Genomic DNA, 18332 nt, shown 5'->3' with positions numbered 1-18332 from the left:
AAAACAAAATGTCATCTATTCTTACAGCACGAATAATAATCGATAATGAAATAATAATGATGATGATGATAGATGCAGTAGCCTACCTTGTATATATTGTTGAATCTCTGTATTCGCCATAGGATGCTGTTGACTAATTTTCATCACCCTCTTTTTTCCGTACACAGCGGATTGCGTTCAATCGTTCAAATGGGACCATTGACGTCTTTTTAACGGGAATTCCGACCGGGTTACGTTACGGTCAGAACAGTTGGCTACAAATGGACTGCGGGGACGTCAATCAAAAGCTTCTATGACGTACATGAACTTCAGAAAAATCCCATGGGAGAGAGAGACAGAGAGAGAGAGAGAGACAGAGAGAGAGATAACAGAGAGAGAGAGAGAGAGAGAGAGAGAGAGAGAGAGACAGAGAGAGAGAGACAGAGAGAGAGATAACAGAGAGAGAGACAGAGAGAGAGAGACAGAGAGAGACAGACAGACAGAGAGACAGACAGACAGACAGAGAGAGAGAGAGAGAGAGAGCAGAGACGGGAGAGAGAAAGCCCTTTGAATTGAATTGAATTGAGAGAGAACACAGAGAGAGCATAGAAAGAAAGAGAGTGAGATGCTCTCTGTATTTAAAGGGACAGTGACAGGGCACAGTAAGAGTCCAAGTTCCTATATGCAGGAAAACAACATTTACATTACATTTTAGTCATTTAGCAGACGCTCTTATCCAGAGCGACTTACAGTAGTGAATGCATACATTTCATACATTACTTTAATTTTTTTCTCCGTACTGGTCCCCCGTGGGAATCGAACCCACAACCCTGGCGTTGCAAACACCACGCTCTACCAACTGAGCCACACCATAAACCCTTTACTAAATATAAATCAAACATCAAATCAAGAAATAAAATCATGTAACAGGACCAAACAACTGGGCTCTCAAGTTGTTTATTGACATCATCCAGCATAAACATCGTATAACAGTGTAATAACGGTTTATTACTATTTATTATGTATGAATAGGCTATATCGCTCAAATGTAAATCTGGACCTCGAAGCCAGTTCAACTGCTTTTCCCCCCCATCGTTCCCCTCTAATCAGACACTGATTTAGACCTGGGACACCAGGTGGGTGATATTAATTATCAGGTAGAACAGAAAAGCAGCAGTAGATCGAACGGTAACATTTGAAAATACCCCCTGGTCTATATCAACATCACAGGTTGTATTTAGTGACAGTAGACCAGCCAGTGTGAGTGCGGATCCAGTCAAAGTAGTGTGCCACTTGAGTGTACACTCCAGGGAACTTGGCCTGCCCACACTTCTCCCCCCAGGAGACTATACCCCAGAGGTAGGAAACACCTAGAGAATCCTGACACACGAGAGGACCTCCGGAATCACCCTGACACGAGTCTACATCGCCCTCCAGATCACCTACACACACACACACACGGACGCAAGCAGGTAAGCACACACACAAACATTAGGGAAAGACATTGAGAGGGAGTTAATTCAGTATAAATAGTCAGAGGGAGTTAATTCAGTATAAATAGTCAGAGAGAGAGAGTTAATTCAGTATAAATAGTCAGAGGGAGTTAATTCAGTATAAATAGCCAGAGAAAGGGAGTTAATTCAGTATAAATAGTCAGAGGGAGTTAATTCAGTATAAATAGCCAGAGAGAGAGAGAGTTAATTCAGTATAAATAGCCAGAGAGAGAGAGAGTTAATTCAGTATAAATAGCCAGAGAAAGGGAGTTAATTCAGTATAAATAGCCAGAGAGTTAATTCAGTATAAATAGCCAGAGAGTTAATTCAGTATAAATAGTCAGAGAGTTAATTCAATATAAATAGTCAGAGAGAGTTAATTCAGTATAAATAGTCAGAGAGAGTTAATTCAGTATAAATAGTCAGAGAGTTAATTCAGTATAAATAGTCAGAGAGTTAATTCAGTATAAATAGAGAGTTAATTCAGTATAAATAGCCAGAGAGTTAATTCAGTATAAATAGTCAGAGAGTTAATTCAGTATAAATAGTCAGAGAGTTAATTCAGTATAAATAGTCAGAGAGTTAATTCAGTGTATATAGTCAGAGAGAGGGAGTTAATTCAGTATAAATAGCCAGAGAGTTAATTCAGTATATATAGTCAGAGAGAGGGAGTTAATTCAGTATAAATAGTCAGAGAGAGAGAGTTAATTCAGTATAAATAGTCAGAGAGTTAATTCAGTGTAAATAGTCAGAGGGAGTTAATTCAGTATAAATAGCCAGAGAGTTAATTCAGTATAAATAGTCAGAGAAAGGGAGTTAATTCAGTATAAATAGCCAGAGAGTTAATTCAGTATAAATAGTCAGAGAGTTAATTCAGTATAAATAGCCAGAGAGTTAATTCAGTGTAAATAGCCAGAGAGTTAATTCAGTATAAATAGCCAGAGAGTTAATTCAGTATAAATAGCCAGAGAGTTAATTCAGTATAAATAGCCAGAGAGTTAATTCAGTATAAATAGCCAGAGAGTTAATTCAGTATAAATAGTCAGAGAAAGGGAGTTAATTCAGTATAAATAGCCAGAGAGTTAATTCAGTATAAATAGCCAGAGAAAGGGAGTTAATTCAGTATAAATAGTCAGAGAGTTAATTCAGTATAAATAGCCAGAGAGTTAATTCAGTATAAATAGCCAGAGAGTTAATTCAGTGTAAATAGTCAGAGAGTTAATTCAGTGTAAATAGTCAGAGAGTTAATTCAGTATAAATAGTCAGAAAGAGGGAGTTAATTCAGTATAAATAGTCAGAGAGTTAATTCAGTATAAATAGAGAGTTAATTCAGTATAAATAGAGAGTTAATTCAGTATAAATAGCCAGAGAGTTAATTCAGTATAAATAGCCAGAGAGTTAATTCAGTATAAATAGCCAGAGAGTTAATTCAGTATAAATAGCCAGAGAGTTAATTCAGTATAAATAGCCAGAGAGTTAATTCAGTATAAATAGCCATTGATAGAATCTAAAGAACCAACTGAGGTACTGAAAAACATTTTGTACCTGCACACATCATGCCGTCGTAGTAGCGTGAACCGTAGAATCGCTGACAGTTGGCGATCAGAGAGACGTTGGCCCAGAGCAACACATCCGATGACTCTCCATCTGAATAAACACACACACACAAACCTCAGAATAAAGTCAGGACATAACTAGCACACACACACACACACACACACACACACACACACACACACACACACACACACACACACACACACACACACACACACAAACCACAGAATAAAGTCAGGACATAACTAGCACACACACACACACACACACCTACCTTTCTTCCGTCCCCAGCCTGATATGCTACAGGTATGGTTAGGGTTGAACAGTTGTACGGACCAGGGAACACACACAGCACTGACTGCTGGGTTCTCTTGGAAACACTCGTCCCTGAATGGAAGCTTCTTCATCTCTATCAGGGCTATGTCATTCTCATACGTGTTAGCATTGTACCTGGGGAGAGAGGTTAGAGGTCAGGGATTAGAGGTCAGGGATTAGGGGTCAGGGATTAGAGGTCAGGGTGGAGGGATCATGGTGGAGGGGTCAGGGTTGGAGGGTTCAGGGTTTAGGGGTCAGGGTGTAGGGGTTAGGGCCAGTTTCTCCATCTCTATCAATGCTATGTCATTCTCATTGGAGTTAGGGTCGTACCTTGTCATAGAGAGATTTACACGGTTATCAAAACGTCACGTCAGGGTTTTTCCTACATGAAACACAGCCCTTATTTTAAATGTTTCTAAAATCCCCTATAGGGGAAAAATCTATGGAGGAAAAATGATTGGAACCATTTCCCTGTTTGACCGCTAGGTTTTATGGGTATTATGACTCATACCGTGGCACTCCATTGACCTCCATACAAAGACTCCTCGCTTGGTGGGTGAAACAATGACAAACGGCATCTACTGGAGGGAGACAGATTTTCAGCAGAGTTGGGCCTCTCTCTTCCTCTCTGTAGCAGGTCAAACGAACCACTAAAAATGATCAAGTCATGACTTACGGGGTGGCAGCATTAGAGCGTTGGACTAGTAACTGAAAGGTTGCAAGATCAAATCCCCGAGCTGACGAGGTACAAAATCTTTCGTTCTGCCCCTATGCCGTCATTGAAAATAAGAATTTGTTCTTAACTGACTTGCCTAGTTAAATAATGTTTAAAAAGTTGTTCGAAAATATATTTTTGCTGGTGCTGCAATATAATATCTGTCCTCTAATACAGGACTATTAAAGGCCCAGCGCTGCAGACGGCTGTATCTGTCCTCTAATACAGGACTATTAAAGGCCCAGCGCTGCAGACGGCTGTATCTGTCCTCTAATACAGGACTATTAAAGGCCCAGCGCTGCAGACGGCTGTATCTGTCCTCTAATACAGGACTATTAAAGGCCCAGCGCTGCAGACGGCTGTATCTGTCCTCTAATACAGGACTATTAAAGGCCCAGCGCTGCAGACGGCTGTATCTGTCCTCTAATACAGGACTATTAAAGGCCCAGCGCTGCAGACGGCTGTATCTGTCCTCTAATACAGGACTATAAAAGGCCCAGCGCTGCAGACGGCTGTATCTGTCCTCTAATACAGGACTATTAAAGGCCCAGCGCTGCAGACGGCTGTGTCTGTCCTCTAATACAGGACTATTAAAGGCCCAGCGCTGCAGACGGCTGTATCTGTCCTCTAATACAGGACTATTAAAGGCCCAGCGCTGCAGACGGCTGTATCTGTCCTCTAATACAGGACTATTAAAGGCCCAGCGCTGCAGACGGCTGTATCTGTCCTCTAATACAGGACTATTAAAGGCCCAGCGCTGCAGACGGCTGTATCTGTCCTCTAATACAGGACTATTAAAGCGACGTTTCACTTTTAATGAGCCTGGGGCGACCAGTGGAAATGTTTAATCTTTAATGAGCCTGGGGGCGACCAGTGGAAATGTTTAATCTTTAATGAGCCTGGGGGCGACCAGTGGAAATGTTTAATCTTTAATGAGCCTGGGGGCGACCAGTGGAAATGTTTAATCTTTAATGAGCCTGGGGGCGACCAGTGGAAATGTTTAATCTTTAATGAGCCTGGGGGCGACCAGTGGAAATGTTTAATCTTTAATGAGCCTGGGGCGTCCAGTGGAAATGTTTAATCTTTAATGAGCCTGGGGGCGTCCAGTGGAAATGTTTAATCTTTAATGAGCCTGGGGGCGACCAGTGGAAATGTTTAATCTTTAATGAGCCTGGGGGCGACCAGTGGAAATGTTTAATCTTTAATGAGCCTGGTGGCGTCCAGTGGAAATGTTAAATCTTTAATGAGCCTGGGGTCGACCAGTGGAAATGTTTAATCTTTAATGAGCCTGGGGGCGACCAGTGGAAATGTTTAATCTTTAATGAGCCTGGGGGCGACCAGTGGAAATGTTTAATCTTTAATGAGCCTGGGGGCGACCAGTGGAAATGTTTAATCTTTAATGAGCCTGGGGGCGACCAGTGGAAATGTTTAATCTTTAATGAGCCTGGGGGCGACCAGTGGAAATGTTTAATCTTTAATGAGCCTGGGGGCGACCAGTGGAAATGTTTAATCTTTAATGAGCCTGGGGGCGACCAGCAGCGACGTTTCACCTTTAATGAGCCTGGGGGCGACCAGTGGAAATGTTTAATCTTTAATGAGCCTGGGGGCGACCAGTGGAAATGTTTAATCTTTAATGAGCCTGGGGGCGACCAGTGGAAATGTTTAATCTTTAATGAGCCTGGGGGCGACCAGTGGAAATGTTTAATCTTTAATGAGCCTGGGGGCGACCAGTGGAAATGTTTAATCTTTAATGAGCCTGGGGGCGACCAGTGGAAATGTTTAATCTTTAATGAGCCTGGGGGCGACCAGTGGAAATGTTTAATCTTTAATGAGCCTGGGGGCGACCAGTGGAAATGTTTAATCTTTACTGAGCCTGGGGGCGTCCAGTGGAAATGTTTAATCTTTAATGAGCCTGGGGGCGACCAGTGATGCTGGGGTCCCACCTTATGCAAATCTCATCTTTAAAGGGCATTAGCAGTTGAACAAAAAAAAAAACACTGATCATCTATAAAATATATATTGAATAAATCAATTACTTGTGGTGTATGATGACGTTCTTGACAGGAACGATGTCTGTTGTTCCTTGAACTGTTCTCTTCTTCCAGAGACTGAACTTGATGCTGTACACCTCTGGTTTGGGCCTTGAGAGAGAGGGAGGGAGGGAGGAGAGGGAGAGAGAGAAGGAGGGGGAGAGAGACAGAGGGGAGAGAGAGGGGAGAGAGGGGGGAGAGAGAGAGGGAAGAGAGAGAGAGGGAAGAGAGAGAGGGAAGAGAGAGAGAGGGAAGAGAGAGAGAGAAGAGAGAGAGAGGGAAGAGAGAGAGAGGGAAGAGAGAGAGAGAGGGAAGAGAGAGAGAGAGAGGGAAGAGAGAGAGAGGGAAGAGAGAGAGAGAAGAGAGAGAGAGGGAAGAGAGAGAGAGAAGAGAGAGAGAGGGAAGAGAGAGAGAGAGAGAGAGAGAGAGAGAGAGAAGAGAGAGAGATCAAGCCTGCCCCAAAATGCATATACATACATGACCCCCCTAATACTATCAGTACAGTACCTACCTGACACAGTGAGCGGCGGTCAGAACCCAGCATCCCCCGATGTATGCCCCACCACAGTCGATTTTACTCCCCTCCTGTATCGCCACCTGCCATTGGATCTGAGTCTACGGGTCAGAGGTTACATATGTCAGAGGTTAAAGGTCAGGGGGTTAAAACTTCCGGGGAGTGAACTTGTGTTTGAAGACTCACCGGTTGGGCCGGCACTCCTCCCACCACTCGTTTCTGCCTTCCCCCTCTCCTTTCTCCTCTGTCCGATTCTTCTAAGACCGTAGTGTTGGGGATTCCACAGTGTATCTTCCCTTCTAGAAGATGCCTGGTTGCTTTGATCTCTACAACACAGCACCACCAAATACTACATGAATAGTAGAATATTACTGAAACTCCCTGGTTACTTTCAGCTTTAATGTGTTGCATGTGGGACATATTTTGAAGACTGTGACCGACGCGTGAGAGAGTGAAGGGAGGGGGAACCGTGAACTCTGAGCTAGCAACACTGCTAAATCGGCTAAATAGATTTTTTCTTTTAAGGTCAATTTGAAGTGATCAACGGACCATCGTGAGGGCAGCGAGGGATTTGGTTGTATGCACTTTCTCGGACTGAGAGAATCAATTGCCATCAACACGCTGCATCTTTCTGCCTCTCCACTGCAAAAAATATTCCAAAACATTGCATTTGCAACAAGGCACTAAAGTAAAACTGTAAAAAAAAATGTGGCAAAGAAATTAACTCTTTGTCCTGAATATAAAGTGTTTTGTTTGGGGTAAATCCAACACAACACATCACTGAGTAACACTCATTCATATTTTCAAGCATGGTGGTGGCTGCATCACGTTATGGGTATGCTTGTCATCGGCAAGGGAGATTTTTAGGGTAAAAGAAACGTAACAGAGCTAAGCATAGGCAAAATCCTAGAGGAAAACCTGATTCAGTCTGCTGCTTTCCAACAGACACTGGGAGTCAGATTCACCTTTTAGCAGGACAATTAACCTAAAACACCATGCTAAATATACACTGGACTTGATTACCAAGAGGACTGTGAATGTTCCTGAGTGGCATAGTTACAGTTTTGACTTAAATCGTCTTGAGAATCTATGGCAAGTAATAATGTACAAAATCAACAAAAAAATATTCTGTCACATAAAACAACAAAATGCAGTTCAAGAGTTAAGAAAATATTTTCGAAATAATTTAAAGCAATTTTTTAAATAAAAAGTAAAACAATAAGAATAAAGAGACTATATACAGGGTGTTACGGTACAGAGTCAATGTGGAGGCTATATACAGGGTGTTACGGTACAGACTCAATGTGGAGGCTATATACAGGGTGTTACGGTACAGAGTCAATGTGGAGGCTATATACAGGGTGTTACGGTACAGAGTCAATGTGGAGGCTATATACAGGGTGTTACGGTACAGAGTCAATGTGGAGGCTATATACAGGGTGTTACGGTACAGAGTCAATGTGGAGGCTATATACAGGGGGTACCGGTACAGAGTCAATGTGGAGGCTATATACAGGGTGTTACGGTACAGAGTCAATGTGGAGGCTATATACAGGGTGTTACGGTACAGAGTCAATGTGGAGGCTATATACAGGGTGTTACGGTACAGAGTCAATGTGGAGGCTATATACAGGGTGTTACGGTACAGAGTCAATGTGGAGGCTATATACAGGGGGTACCAGTACAGAGTCAATGTGGAGGCTATATACAGGGGGTACCGGTACAGAGTCAATGTGGAGGCTATATACATGGGGTACCGGTACAGAGTCAATGTGGAGGATATATACAGGGGGGTACCGGTACAGAGTCAATGTGGAGGATATATACAGGGGGGTACCGGTACAGAGTCAATGTGGAGGCTATATACAGGGTGTTACGGTACAGAGTCAATGTGGAGGCTATATACAGGGGGTACCGGTACAGAGTCAATGTGGAGGCTATATACAGGGTGTTACGGTACAGAGTCAATGTGGAGGCTATATACAGGGTGTTACGGTACAGACTCAATGTGGAGGCTATATACAGGGTGTTACGGTACAGAGTCAATGTGGAGGCTATATACAGGGTGTTACGGTACAGAGTCAATGTGGAGGCTATATACAGGGTGTTACGGTACAGAGTCAATGTGGAGGCTATATACAGGGTGTTACGGTACAGAGTCAATGTGGAGGCTATATACAGGGGGTACCGGTACAGAGTCAATGTGGAGGCTATATACAGGGTGTTACGGTACAGAGTCAATGTGGAGGCTATATACAGGGTGTTACGGTACAGAGTCAATGTGGAGGCTATATACAGGGTGTTACGGTACAGAGTCAATGTGGAGGCTATATACAGGGTGTTACGGTACAGAGTCAATGTGGAGGCTATATACAGGGTGTTACGGTACAGAGTCAATGTGGAGGCTATATACAGGGGGTACCAGTACAGAGTCAATGTGGAGGCTATATACAGGGGGTACCGGTACAGAGTCAATGTGGAGGCTATATACATGGGGTACCGGTACAGAGTCAATGTGGAGGATATATACAGGGGGGTACCGGTACAGAGTCAATGTGGAGGATATATACAGGGGGGTACCGGTACAGAGTCAATGTGGAGGCTATATACAGGGGGTACCGGTACAGAGTCAATGTGGTGGCTATATACAGGGGGTACCGGTACAGAGTCAATGTGGAGGCTATATACAGGAGGTAGCGGTACAGAGTCAATGTGGTGGCTATATACAGGGGGTACCGGTACAGAGTCAATGTGGAGGCTATATACAGGGTGTTACGGTACAGAGTCAATGTGGAGGCTATATACAGGGTGTTACGGTACAGACTCAATGTGGAGGCTATATACAGGGTGTTACGGTACAGAGTCAATGTGGAGGCTATATACAGGGTGTTACGGTACAGAGTCAATGTGGAGGCTATATACAGGGTGTTACGGTACAGAGTCAATGTGGAGGCTATATACAGGGTGTTACGGTACAGAGTCAATGTGGAGGCTATATACAGGGGGTACCGGTACAGAGTCAATGTGGAGGCTATATACAGGGTGTTACGGTACAGAGTCAATGTGGAGGCTATATACAGGGTGTTACGGTACAGAGTCAATGTGGAGGCTATATACAGGGTGTTACGGTACAGAGTCAATGTGGAGGCTATATACAGGGTGTTACGGTACAGAGTCAATGTGGAGGCTATATACAGGGTGTTACGGTACAGAGTCAATGTGGAGGCTATATACAGGGGGTACCAGTACAGAGTCAATGTGGAGGCTATATACAGGGGGTACCGGTACAGAGTCAATGTGGAGGCTATATACATGGGGTACCGGTACAGAGTCAATGTGGAGGATATATACAGGGGGGTACCGGTACAGAGTCAATGTGGAGGATATATACAGGGGGGTACCGGTACAGAGTCAATGTGGAGGCTATATACAGGGGGTACCGGTACAGAGTCAATGTGGTGGCTATATACAGGGGGTACCGGTACAGAGTCAATGTGGAGGCTATATACAGGAGGTAGCGGTACAGAGTCAATGTGGTGGCTATATACAGGGGGTACCGGTACAGAGTCAATGTGGAGGCTATATACAGGGAGTGCCTGTACCGAGTCAATGTGGAGACTATATACAGGGAGTACCGGTATCGAGTCAATGTGGAGGCTATATACAGGGGGTGCCTGTACCGAGTCAATGTGCGGGGGTACAGGATGGTTGAGGTAATTTGTACATGTAGGTAGGGGTGAAGTGACTATGCATAGATAATAAACAGCGAGTAGCGGCAGTGTAAAAACAAAAGAGGGGGGTCAATCTCAGTAGTCCCGGTGGCCATTTTATTAATTGTTCAGCAGTCTTTTGGTTTGGGGGTAGAAGCTGTTAAGGAGCCATTTGGACCTAGACTTGGCGCTCCGGTACCGCTTGCCGTGCGGTAGCAGAGAGAACAGTCTATGACTTGGATGACTGGAGTCTTGGACAATATTTTGGGCCTTCCTCTGACAGTGCCTGGTATAGAGGTCCTAAATGGCAGGAAGCTTGGCCCCAGTGATGTACTGGGCTGTACGCACTACCCTCTGTATCGCCTTACGGTTGGATGGCAAGCAAGCAGTGATGCAACCGGTCAGGATGCTCTCGATGGTGGAGCTGTAGAACTTTTTGAGGATCTGGGGACCCATGCCAAATCTTTTCAGTCTCCTGAGGGGGAAAAGGCGTTGCCGTGCCGACTGTCTGTGTTTGTTTACAACTTTATTTTTAGATTTTTTAAAAACTTTTTACCCCCATTTCTTGAAATCCAATTGGTAGTTACAATCTCGTGATATCCAATTGGTAGTTACAGTCTCGTGATATCCAATTGGTAGTTACAGTCTCGTGATATCCAATTGGTAGTTACAGTCTTGTCACATCGCTGCAACTCCAGTACGGACTACGGAGAGGCGAAGGTCGAGAGCCAATGCGTCCTCCGAAACACAACCCTGCCAAGCCACACTGCTTCTTGACACACTGCTCACTTAACCCGGAAGCCAGTCGCACCAATGTGTCGGAGGAAACACTGTACAACTAGTGATCATGTCAGAGTGCATGCGCCCGGTCCGCCACAAGGAGTTGCTAAAGTGTGATGGGGCAAGGACATCCCGGCCACCAATCCCTCCCCGAACCTGGACGACGCTGGTCGTGCATCGCCTCATGGGTCACCCTGTCGTGGCCGGCTGCGACACAGCCCGGGATCGAATCCGGGTCTGTAGTGATGCCTCAAGCACTGCAATGCAGAGTCTTAGTTCTTCACAACTTTCTTGGTGTGTTTGGGCCATGACAGTGTTTTGGTCACCAAGGAACTTAAAACTCTCAACCTGCTCCACCACAGCTCCATCGATGAGAATGGGGGTGTGTTCGGCACTCCTTTTCCTGTAGTCCACGAACATCTCCTTTGTCTTGCTCACGTTGAGGGAGAGGTTGTTATCCTGGCACCACACTGCCAGGTCTCTGATCTCTTCCCTATAAGCTGTTTCATCGTTGTCGGGGATCAGGCCTACCACCGTTGGATCGTCAGCAAACTTGATGGTGTTGGAGTCGTGCTTGGCCACGCAGTCGGGGATGAACAGGGAGTAGAGGAGGGGACTAAGCACGCACCCCTGAGGGGCCTCCATGGCAGATGTGTTGTTTCCTACCATTACCACCTGGGGGCGGCCTGTCAGTAAGTCCAGGATCCAGTTGCAGAGGGAGGTGTTTAGTCCCAGGGTCCTTAGCTTATTGATGAGCTTTGTGGGCACTATGATGTTGAACACTGAGCTGTAGTCAATGAACAGCATTCTCACATAGGTGTTCCTTTTGTCCAGGTGGGAAAAGGCTGTGTGGAATGCGATTGAGATTGCGTCATCTGTGGATCTGTGCTCCCTTCATAGAATAGTGCAAACTGGCTCTAACCAGAATAGAAAGAGGAGTGGGAGGCCCCGGTGCACAACTGAGCAAGAGGACAAGTACATTAGAGTGTCTAGTTCAAGAAACAGACGCCTCACAAGTCCTCAACTGGCAGCTTCATTAAATAGTACCAACAACGCTGTGTACCCGCAAAACACCAGTCTCAACGTCAACAGTGAAGAGGCGACTCCGGGATGCTGGCCTTCTAGGCAGAGTTGCAAAGAAAAAGCCATATCTCAGACTGGCCAATAAAAAGAAAAGATTAAGATGGGCAAAAGAACACAGACACTGGACAGCGTCCCAGAGTCGCCTCTTCACTGTTGACTGTTTCACTGCTAAAGGTGCTTCAACACAGTTTTTTTTTAAAGTTTTTTTTTAATACATTTACAAACATTTTCAAAAACCTGTTTTTGCATTGTTAATATGGGATATCGATGAGAGGGAAAGAAACAATGTAATTTTATTATTTACATTTTTATTATTTTTTAACATAATGTGGAAAAAGTCTGCCAATATTGTTATTATTTCTTTATTAGAATTGTTTTTCCACTTTTATGAAATACTTTTTAAATTCTAGTATTTTTTTTTGTAGATTGACAATTAAATCCATTTTAGTAACACAACAACATTTTGAAAAAAAGGGGCTTGGATACTTTCTGAAGTCCCTCAGAAGAGAAGATTCCACTACATAAAAACCAAAAAATGAAAAATTTGAAAAACTTTCAACAAAACAAAACACCCAGAACAAAAGACACTAGAGACACTAGAACAGAACCAAAGACACTAGAACAGAACCAAAGACACTAGAACAGAACCAAAGACACTAGAACAGAACCAAAGACACTAGAACAGAACCAAAGACACTAGAACGGAACCAAAGACACTAGAACGGAACCAAAGACACTAGAACGGAACCAAAGACACTAGAACGGAACCAAAGACACTAGAACGGAACCAAAGACACTAGAACAGAACCAAAGACACTAGAACGGAACCAAAGACACTAGAACAGAACCAAAGACACTAGAACAGAACCAAAGACACTAGAACGGAACCAAAGACACTAGAACGGAACCAAAGACACTAGAACAGAACCAAAGACACTAGAACGGAACCAAAGACACTAGAACGGAACCAAAGACACTAGAACAGAACCAAAGACACTAGAACAGAACCAAAGACACTAGAACAGAACCAAAGACACTAGAACAGAACCAAAGACACTAGAACGGAACCAAAGACACTAGAACAGAACCAAAGACACTAGAACAGAACCAAAGACACTAGAACAGAACCAAAGACACTAGAACAGAACCAAAGACACTAGAACGGAACCAAAGACACTAGAACGGAACCAAAGACACTAGAACGGAACCAAAGACACTAGAACGGAACCAAAGACACTAGAACAGAACCAAAGACACTAGAACGGAACCAAAGACACTAGAACAGAACCAAAGACACTAGAACAGGGTGGATAAAAACATAGAAAAAAACGGAACTTAATTTTGATGAAAAAAATGATATGTACCTTCTTTAGGAGAAATGAACTCTTGATCTCTGGAATCTGAAAACAAACACAACAAACAGTCAGTCTTTGTTATTTACACATATATACACACGTTCTAACCATGAGTCTATATATATATATACAGTTGAAGTCAGAAGTTTACATATACTTAGGTTGGAGTCATTAAAACTCGTTTTTCAACCACTCCACAAATTTCTTGTTAACAAACTATAGTTTTGGCAAGTCGGTTAGGACATCTACTTTGTGGATGACAAGTCATTTTTCCAACAATTGTTTACAGACAGATTATTTCACTTATAATTGACTGTATCACAATTCCAGTGGGTCAGAAGTTTACATACACTAAGTTGACTGTGCCTTTAAACACCTTGGAAAATTCCAGAAAATGATGTAATGTCTTTAGAAGCTTCTGATAGGCTAATTGACATAATTTGAGTCAATTGGAGGTGTACCTGTGGATGTATTTCAAGGCCTACCTTCAAACTCATTGAATCTTTGTTTGACATCATGGGAAAGTCAAAAGAAATCAGCCAAGACCTCAGAAAATAAATTGTAGACCTCCACAAGTCTGGTTCATCCTTGGGAGCAATTTCCAAATGCCTGAATGTACCACGTTCGTCTGTACAAACAATAGTACGCAAGTATAAACACCATGAGACCACGCAGCCGTCATACCGCTCAGGAAGGAGACGCATTCTGTCTCATAGAGATGAACGTACTTTGATGCATAAAGTGGAAATCAATCCCAGAACAACAGCAAAGGACCTTATGAAGATGCTGGAGGAAACAGGTACAAAAGTATCTATATCCACAGTAAAACGAATCCTATATCGACACAACCTGAAAGGCCGCTCAGCAAGGAAGAAGCTACTCCTCCAAAACCGCCATAAAAAGACTACGGTTTGCAACTGCACATGGGGACAAAGATCGTACTTTTTGGAGAAAAGTCCTCTGGTCTGATGAAACACAAATAGAACTGTTTGGCCATAATGACCATCGTTATGTTTGGAGGAAAAAGGGGGAGGCTTGCAAGCCGAAGAACACCATCCCAACCGTGATGCATGGGGGTGGCAGCATCATGTTGTGGGGGTGCTTTGCTGCAGGGGGGACTGGTGCACTTCACAAAATAGATGGCATCATGAGTACGGAAAATTAGGTGGATATATTGAAGCAACATCTCAAGACATCAGTCAGGAAGTTAAAGCTTGGATGCAAATGGGTTTTCCAAATGGACAATGACCCAAGCATACTTCCAAAGTTGTGACAAAATGTCTTAAGGACAACAAAGTCAAGGTATTGGAGTGACCATCACAAAGCCCTGACCTCAATCCTATAGGATATTTGTGGGCAGAACTGAAAAAGCGTGTGTGAGCAAGGAGGCCTACAAACCTGACTCAGTTACACCAGCTCTGTCAGGAGGAATGGGACAAAATTCACCCAACTTATTGTGGGAAGCTTGTGGAAGGCTACCTGAAATGTTTGACCCAAATTAAACAATTTAAAGGCAATGCTACCAAATACTAACTGAGTGTATGTAAACTTCTGACCCACTGGGAATGTGATGAAAGAAATAAAAGCTGAAATAAATCATTCTCTCTACTATTATTCTGACATTTCACATTATTAAAATAAAGTTGTGATCCTAACTGACCTAAAACAGGGATTATTTACTAGGATCAAATGTCAGGAATTGTGAAAAACTGAGTTCAAATGTATTTGGTTAAGGTGTATGTAAACTTCCGACTTTAACTCTATATATTGATCCTAGTAAATAATATCTATAAAGTGTTAAACAAATATAAATATATTTGAGATTTTTATAAGTAGCCACCATTTGCACTTTCTTGGCTTCATAAAGTAGTCACCTGAAACCACTCATGAAATAACACATATAGAATCATGTAGTAACCAAAAAAGTCTTAAACAAATCAAAATATATTTTAGATTTTAGATTCTTCAAAGTAGCCACCCTTTGCCTTGATGACAGCTTTGCACACTCTTGACATTCTCTCAACCAGCTTCGTGAGGTAGTCACCTGGAATGCATTTCAATTAACAGGTGTGCCTTGTTAATTTGTGAAATTTCTTTCCTTCTTAATGTGTTTGAGCCAATCAGCTGTGTTGTGACAAGGTAGGGGTGGTATACAGAAGATAGCCCTATTTGGTAAAAGACCAAGTCCATATTATGGCTAGAACAGCTCAAACGAGCAAAGAGAAACGACAGTCCATCATTACTTTAAGACATGAAGGTTAGTCAATCCAGAACATTTCAAGAAAGTTTCTTCATGTGCAGTTTTAAAAACCATCAAGCGCTATGATGAAACTGGCTCTCATGAAGACCGCCACAGGAAAGGAAGACCCAGAGTTACTTCTGCTGCAGAGGATAAGTTCATTAGAGTTACCAGCCTCAGAAATTGCAGCCCAAATAAATGCTTCAAACAGTTCAAGTAACAGACACATGTCAACATCAAGTGTTCAGAGGAGGCTGTGTGAATCAGGCCTTCGTGGTCGAATTGCTGTAAAGAAACCACTACTAAAGGACACCAATAAGAAGAAGAGACTTGCTTGGGCCAAGAAACACGAGCAATGGACATTAGACCGGTGGAAATCTGTCCTTTGATCTGATGAGTCCAAATTGGAGATGTTTGGTTCCGACCACCATGCCTTTGTGAGATGCAGAGTAGGTGAACGGATGATCTCTGCATGTGTGGTTCTCAACGTGAAGCATGGAGGAGGAGGTGTGATGGTGCTTTGCTGGTGACACTGTCAGTGGTTTATTTAGAATTCAAGGCACACTTAAACCTGTTGGGGATAGGGGGCAGTATTGAGAATTTTGAAAAAAATATGTGCCCATTTGTAACTGCCTCCTACACCAACTCAGAAGCTAGGATATGCATATTATTAACAGATTTGGATAGAAAACACTCTGAATTTTCTAAAACTGTTTGAATGGTGTCTGTAAGTATAACAGAACTCATATGGCAGTCAAAACCCTGAGACAATTTCTAACAGGAAGTGTGTATCTGATGTGTTGAATTACTTTTAAGCCTATGCCATTGAAACACACAGGGACGTATTAATCATTGAGCACTTCCTACGCCATCCACTAGATGTCCCCAGTCTTTACAAAGTGGTTTGAGTCTCCTACTGTGAAAACAGACCGAACAAGAGACTTGGAACGTTGGTCATAAGCGGATGGCCGATACTGCTCTGGCGCGCGAGTGCATGTTTGGGTACTCTCGTTCCAATACGTTTTAAAAGAGAATGCAATCGTCCACCTTGAATATTATTGAAGTTCTGATTGAAAAAGGCCCTAATGATTTATGCTATACAATGTTTGACATGTTTGAACGAACGTAAATATGATTTTTTCCCTCTTTGATGAAGACAAGTCCGGCGGGCGTCGTTCATGTTTTTGAGTAGCCTACAGGACGCGCTAACAACACGGAGCTTTTTGGACATAAATTATGAGCTTTTTCGAACAAAACTACATTTGTTATGGACCTGGGATTCCTGGAAGTGCCTTCTGATGAAGATAATCAAAGGTAATGGATTATTTACATAGTATTTTTGATTTTAGATGGCTCCAAGATGGCGCCTAGTCTGTATCGCAAAGCCTATTTTTCTGGGCGCTGTACTCAGATTATTGCAAAGTGTGATTTCCCAGTAAAGTTATTTTTAAATCTGGCAATGCGGTTGCGTTCACGAGATGTTAATCTATAATTCTTTGAATGACAATATAATATTTTACCAATGTTTTCGAATAGTAATTATTTAATTTGTTGTGCTGATTGACTGCCGGTATTGGAGGGAAAATATTTCCCTCCCTTAGTGCATAATTTTAGCTGGTTTTCTGCTTTTGGTGACGCCTGTCTTTGCATTGACAAAACATTACACACAGCTATTTTCAATGTACTGTCCTAACATAATCTAACTTTATGCTTTCGCCGTAAAGCCTTTTTGAAATCGGACAACGTGGTTAGATTAAGGAGATGTTTATCTTTCAAAGGGTGTAAGATAGTTGTATGTTTGAGAAATTTGAATTATGACATTTAATTGTTTTCAAATTTGGCGCTCTTGATATTTCACCTGCTGTTGATGGGGTGTACCAGGGGTGGGACGCTTGCGTCCCACTAGCCCATAGAGGTTAACCATCATGGCTACCACAGCATTCTGCAGCGATACGCCATCCCATCTGGTTTGGGCTTAGTGGGACTATCATTTGTTTTTCAGCAGGACAATGACCCAACACACCTCCAGGCTGTGTAAGAGCTATTTGACCACGAAGGAGAGTGATGGAGTGCTGCATCAGATGACCTGGCCTCCACAATCACCCGACCTCAACCAAAATGAGATGGTTTGGGATGAGTTGGACCGCAGAGTGAAGGAAAAGCAGCCAACAAGTGCTCAGCATATGTGGGAACTCCTTCAAGACTGTTGGAGAAGCATTCCCCATGAAGGTGGTTGAGAGAATGCCAAGAGTATCCAAATCTGTCATCAAGGCAAAGGGTGGCTACTTTGAAGAATCTCAAATATAAAATATATTTTGATTTGTTTAACACTTTGTTGGTTACTACATGTGTTATTTCATAGTTTTGATGTCTTCACTATTATTCTACAATGTAGAAAATAGTAAAAATAAAGAAAAACCCTTGAATGAGTAGGTGTCTCCAAACTGTATATAGGTTCTTACCATGTGATCCACTACGGCCAACTGTGGAAACAGGAATTAATACATGTTAGTGTGTGCCTGTGTGTGTGTGTGTGTGTGTGTGTGTGTGTGCCTGTGTATT

At 42.9% G+C, this 18332-nt stretch overlaps 1 protein-coding gene across 1 annotated transcript in view; it reads right to left on the bottom strand.

Annotated features, from left to right (window-relative positions):
• Positions 1-920: 920 nt before the first annotated feature.
• LOC145861817 (complement factor I) overlaps positions 921-18332 on the bottom strand; it is a 21329-nt gene continuing 3917 nt past the window's right edge. Inside the window, exons 8-15 of the mRNA XM_082965410.1 lie at positions 18233-18253; positions 13541-13576; positions 6790-6929; positions 6601-6704; positions 6096-6200; positions 3304-3479; positions 3018-3119; positions 921-1421 (exon numbers count right to left, since the gene is read on the bottom strand). Coding sequence (XP_082821536.1) covers positions 1204-1421; positions 3018-3119; positions 3304-3479; positions 6096-6200; positions 6601-6704; positions 6790-6929; positions 13541-13576; positions 18233-18253 — 902 coding nt within the window. The 3' untranslated portion in view covers positions 921-1203. The remainder of the gene's footprint in view (positions 1422-3017; positions 3120-3303; positions 3480-6095; positions 6201-6600; positions 6705-6789; positions 6930-13540; positions 13577-18232; positions 18254-18332) is intronic.

The sequence above is a fragment of the Salmo salar genome, chromosome 18 (assembly GCF_965601325.2).
Source record: "Salmo salar chromosome 18, fSalSal1, whole genome shotgun sequence".
NCBI classification, from domain to species: Eukaryota; Metazoa; Chordata; class Actinopteri; order Salmoniformes; family Salmonidae; genus Salmo; species Salmo salar.
This window is presented reverse-complemented; position numbering and strand designations above follow the sequence as displayed.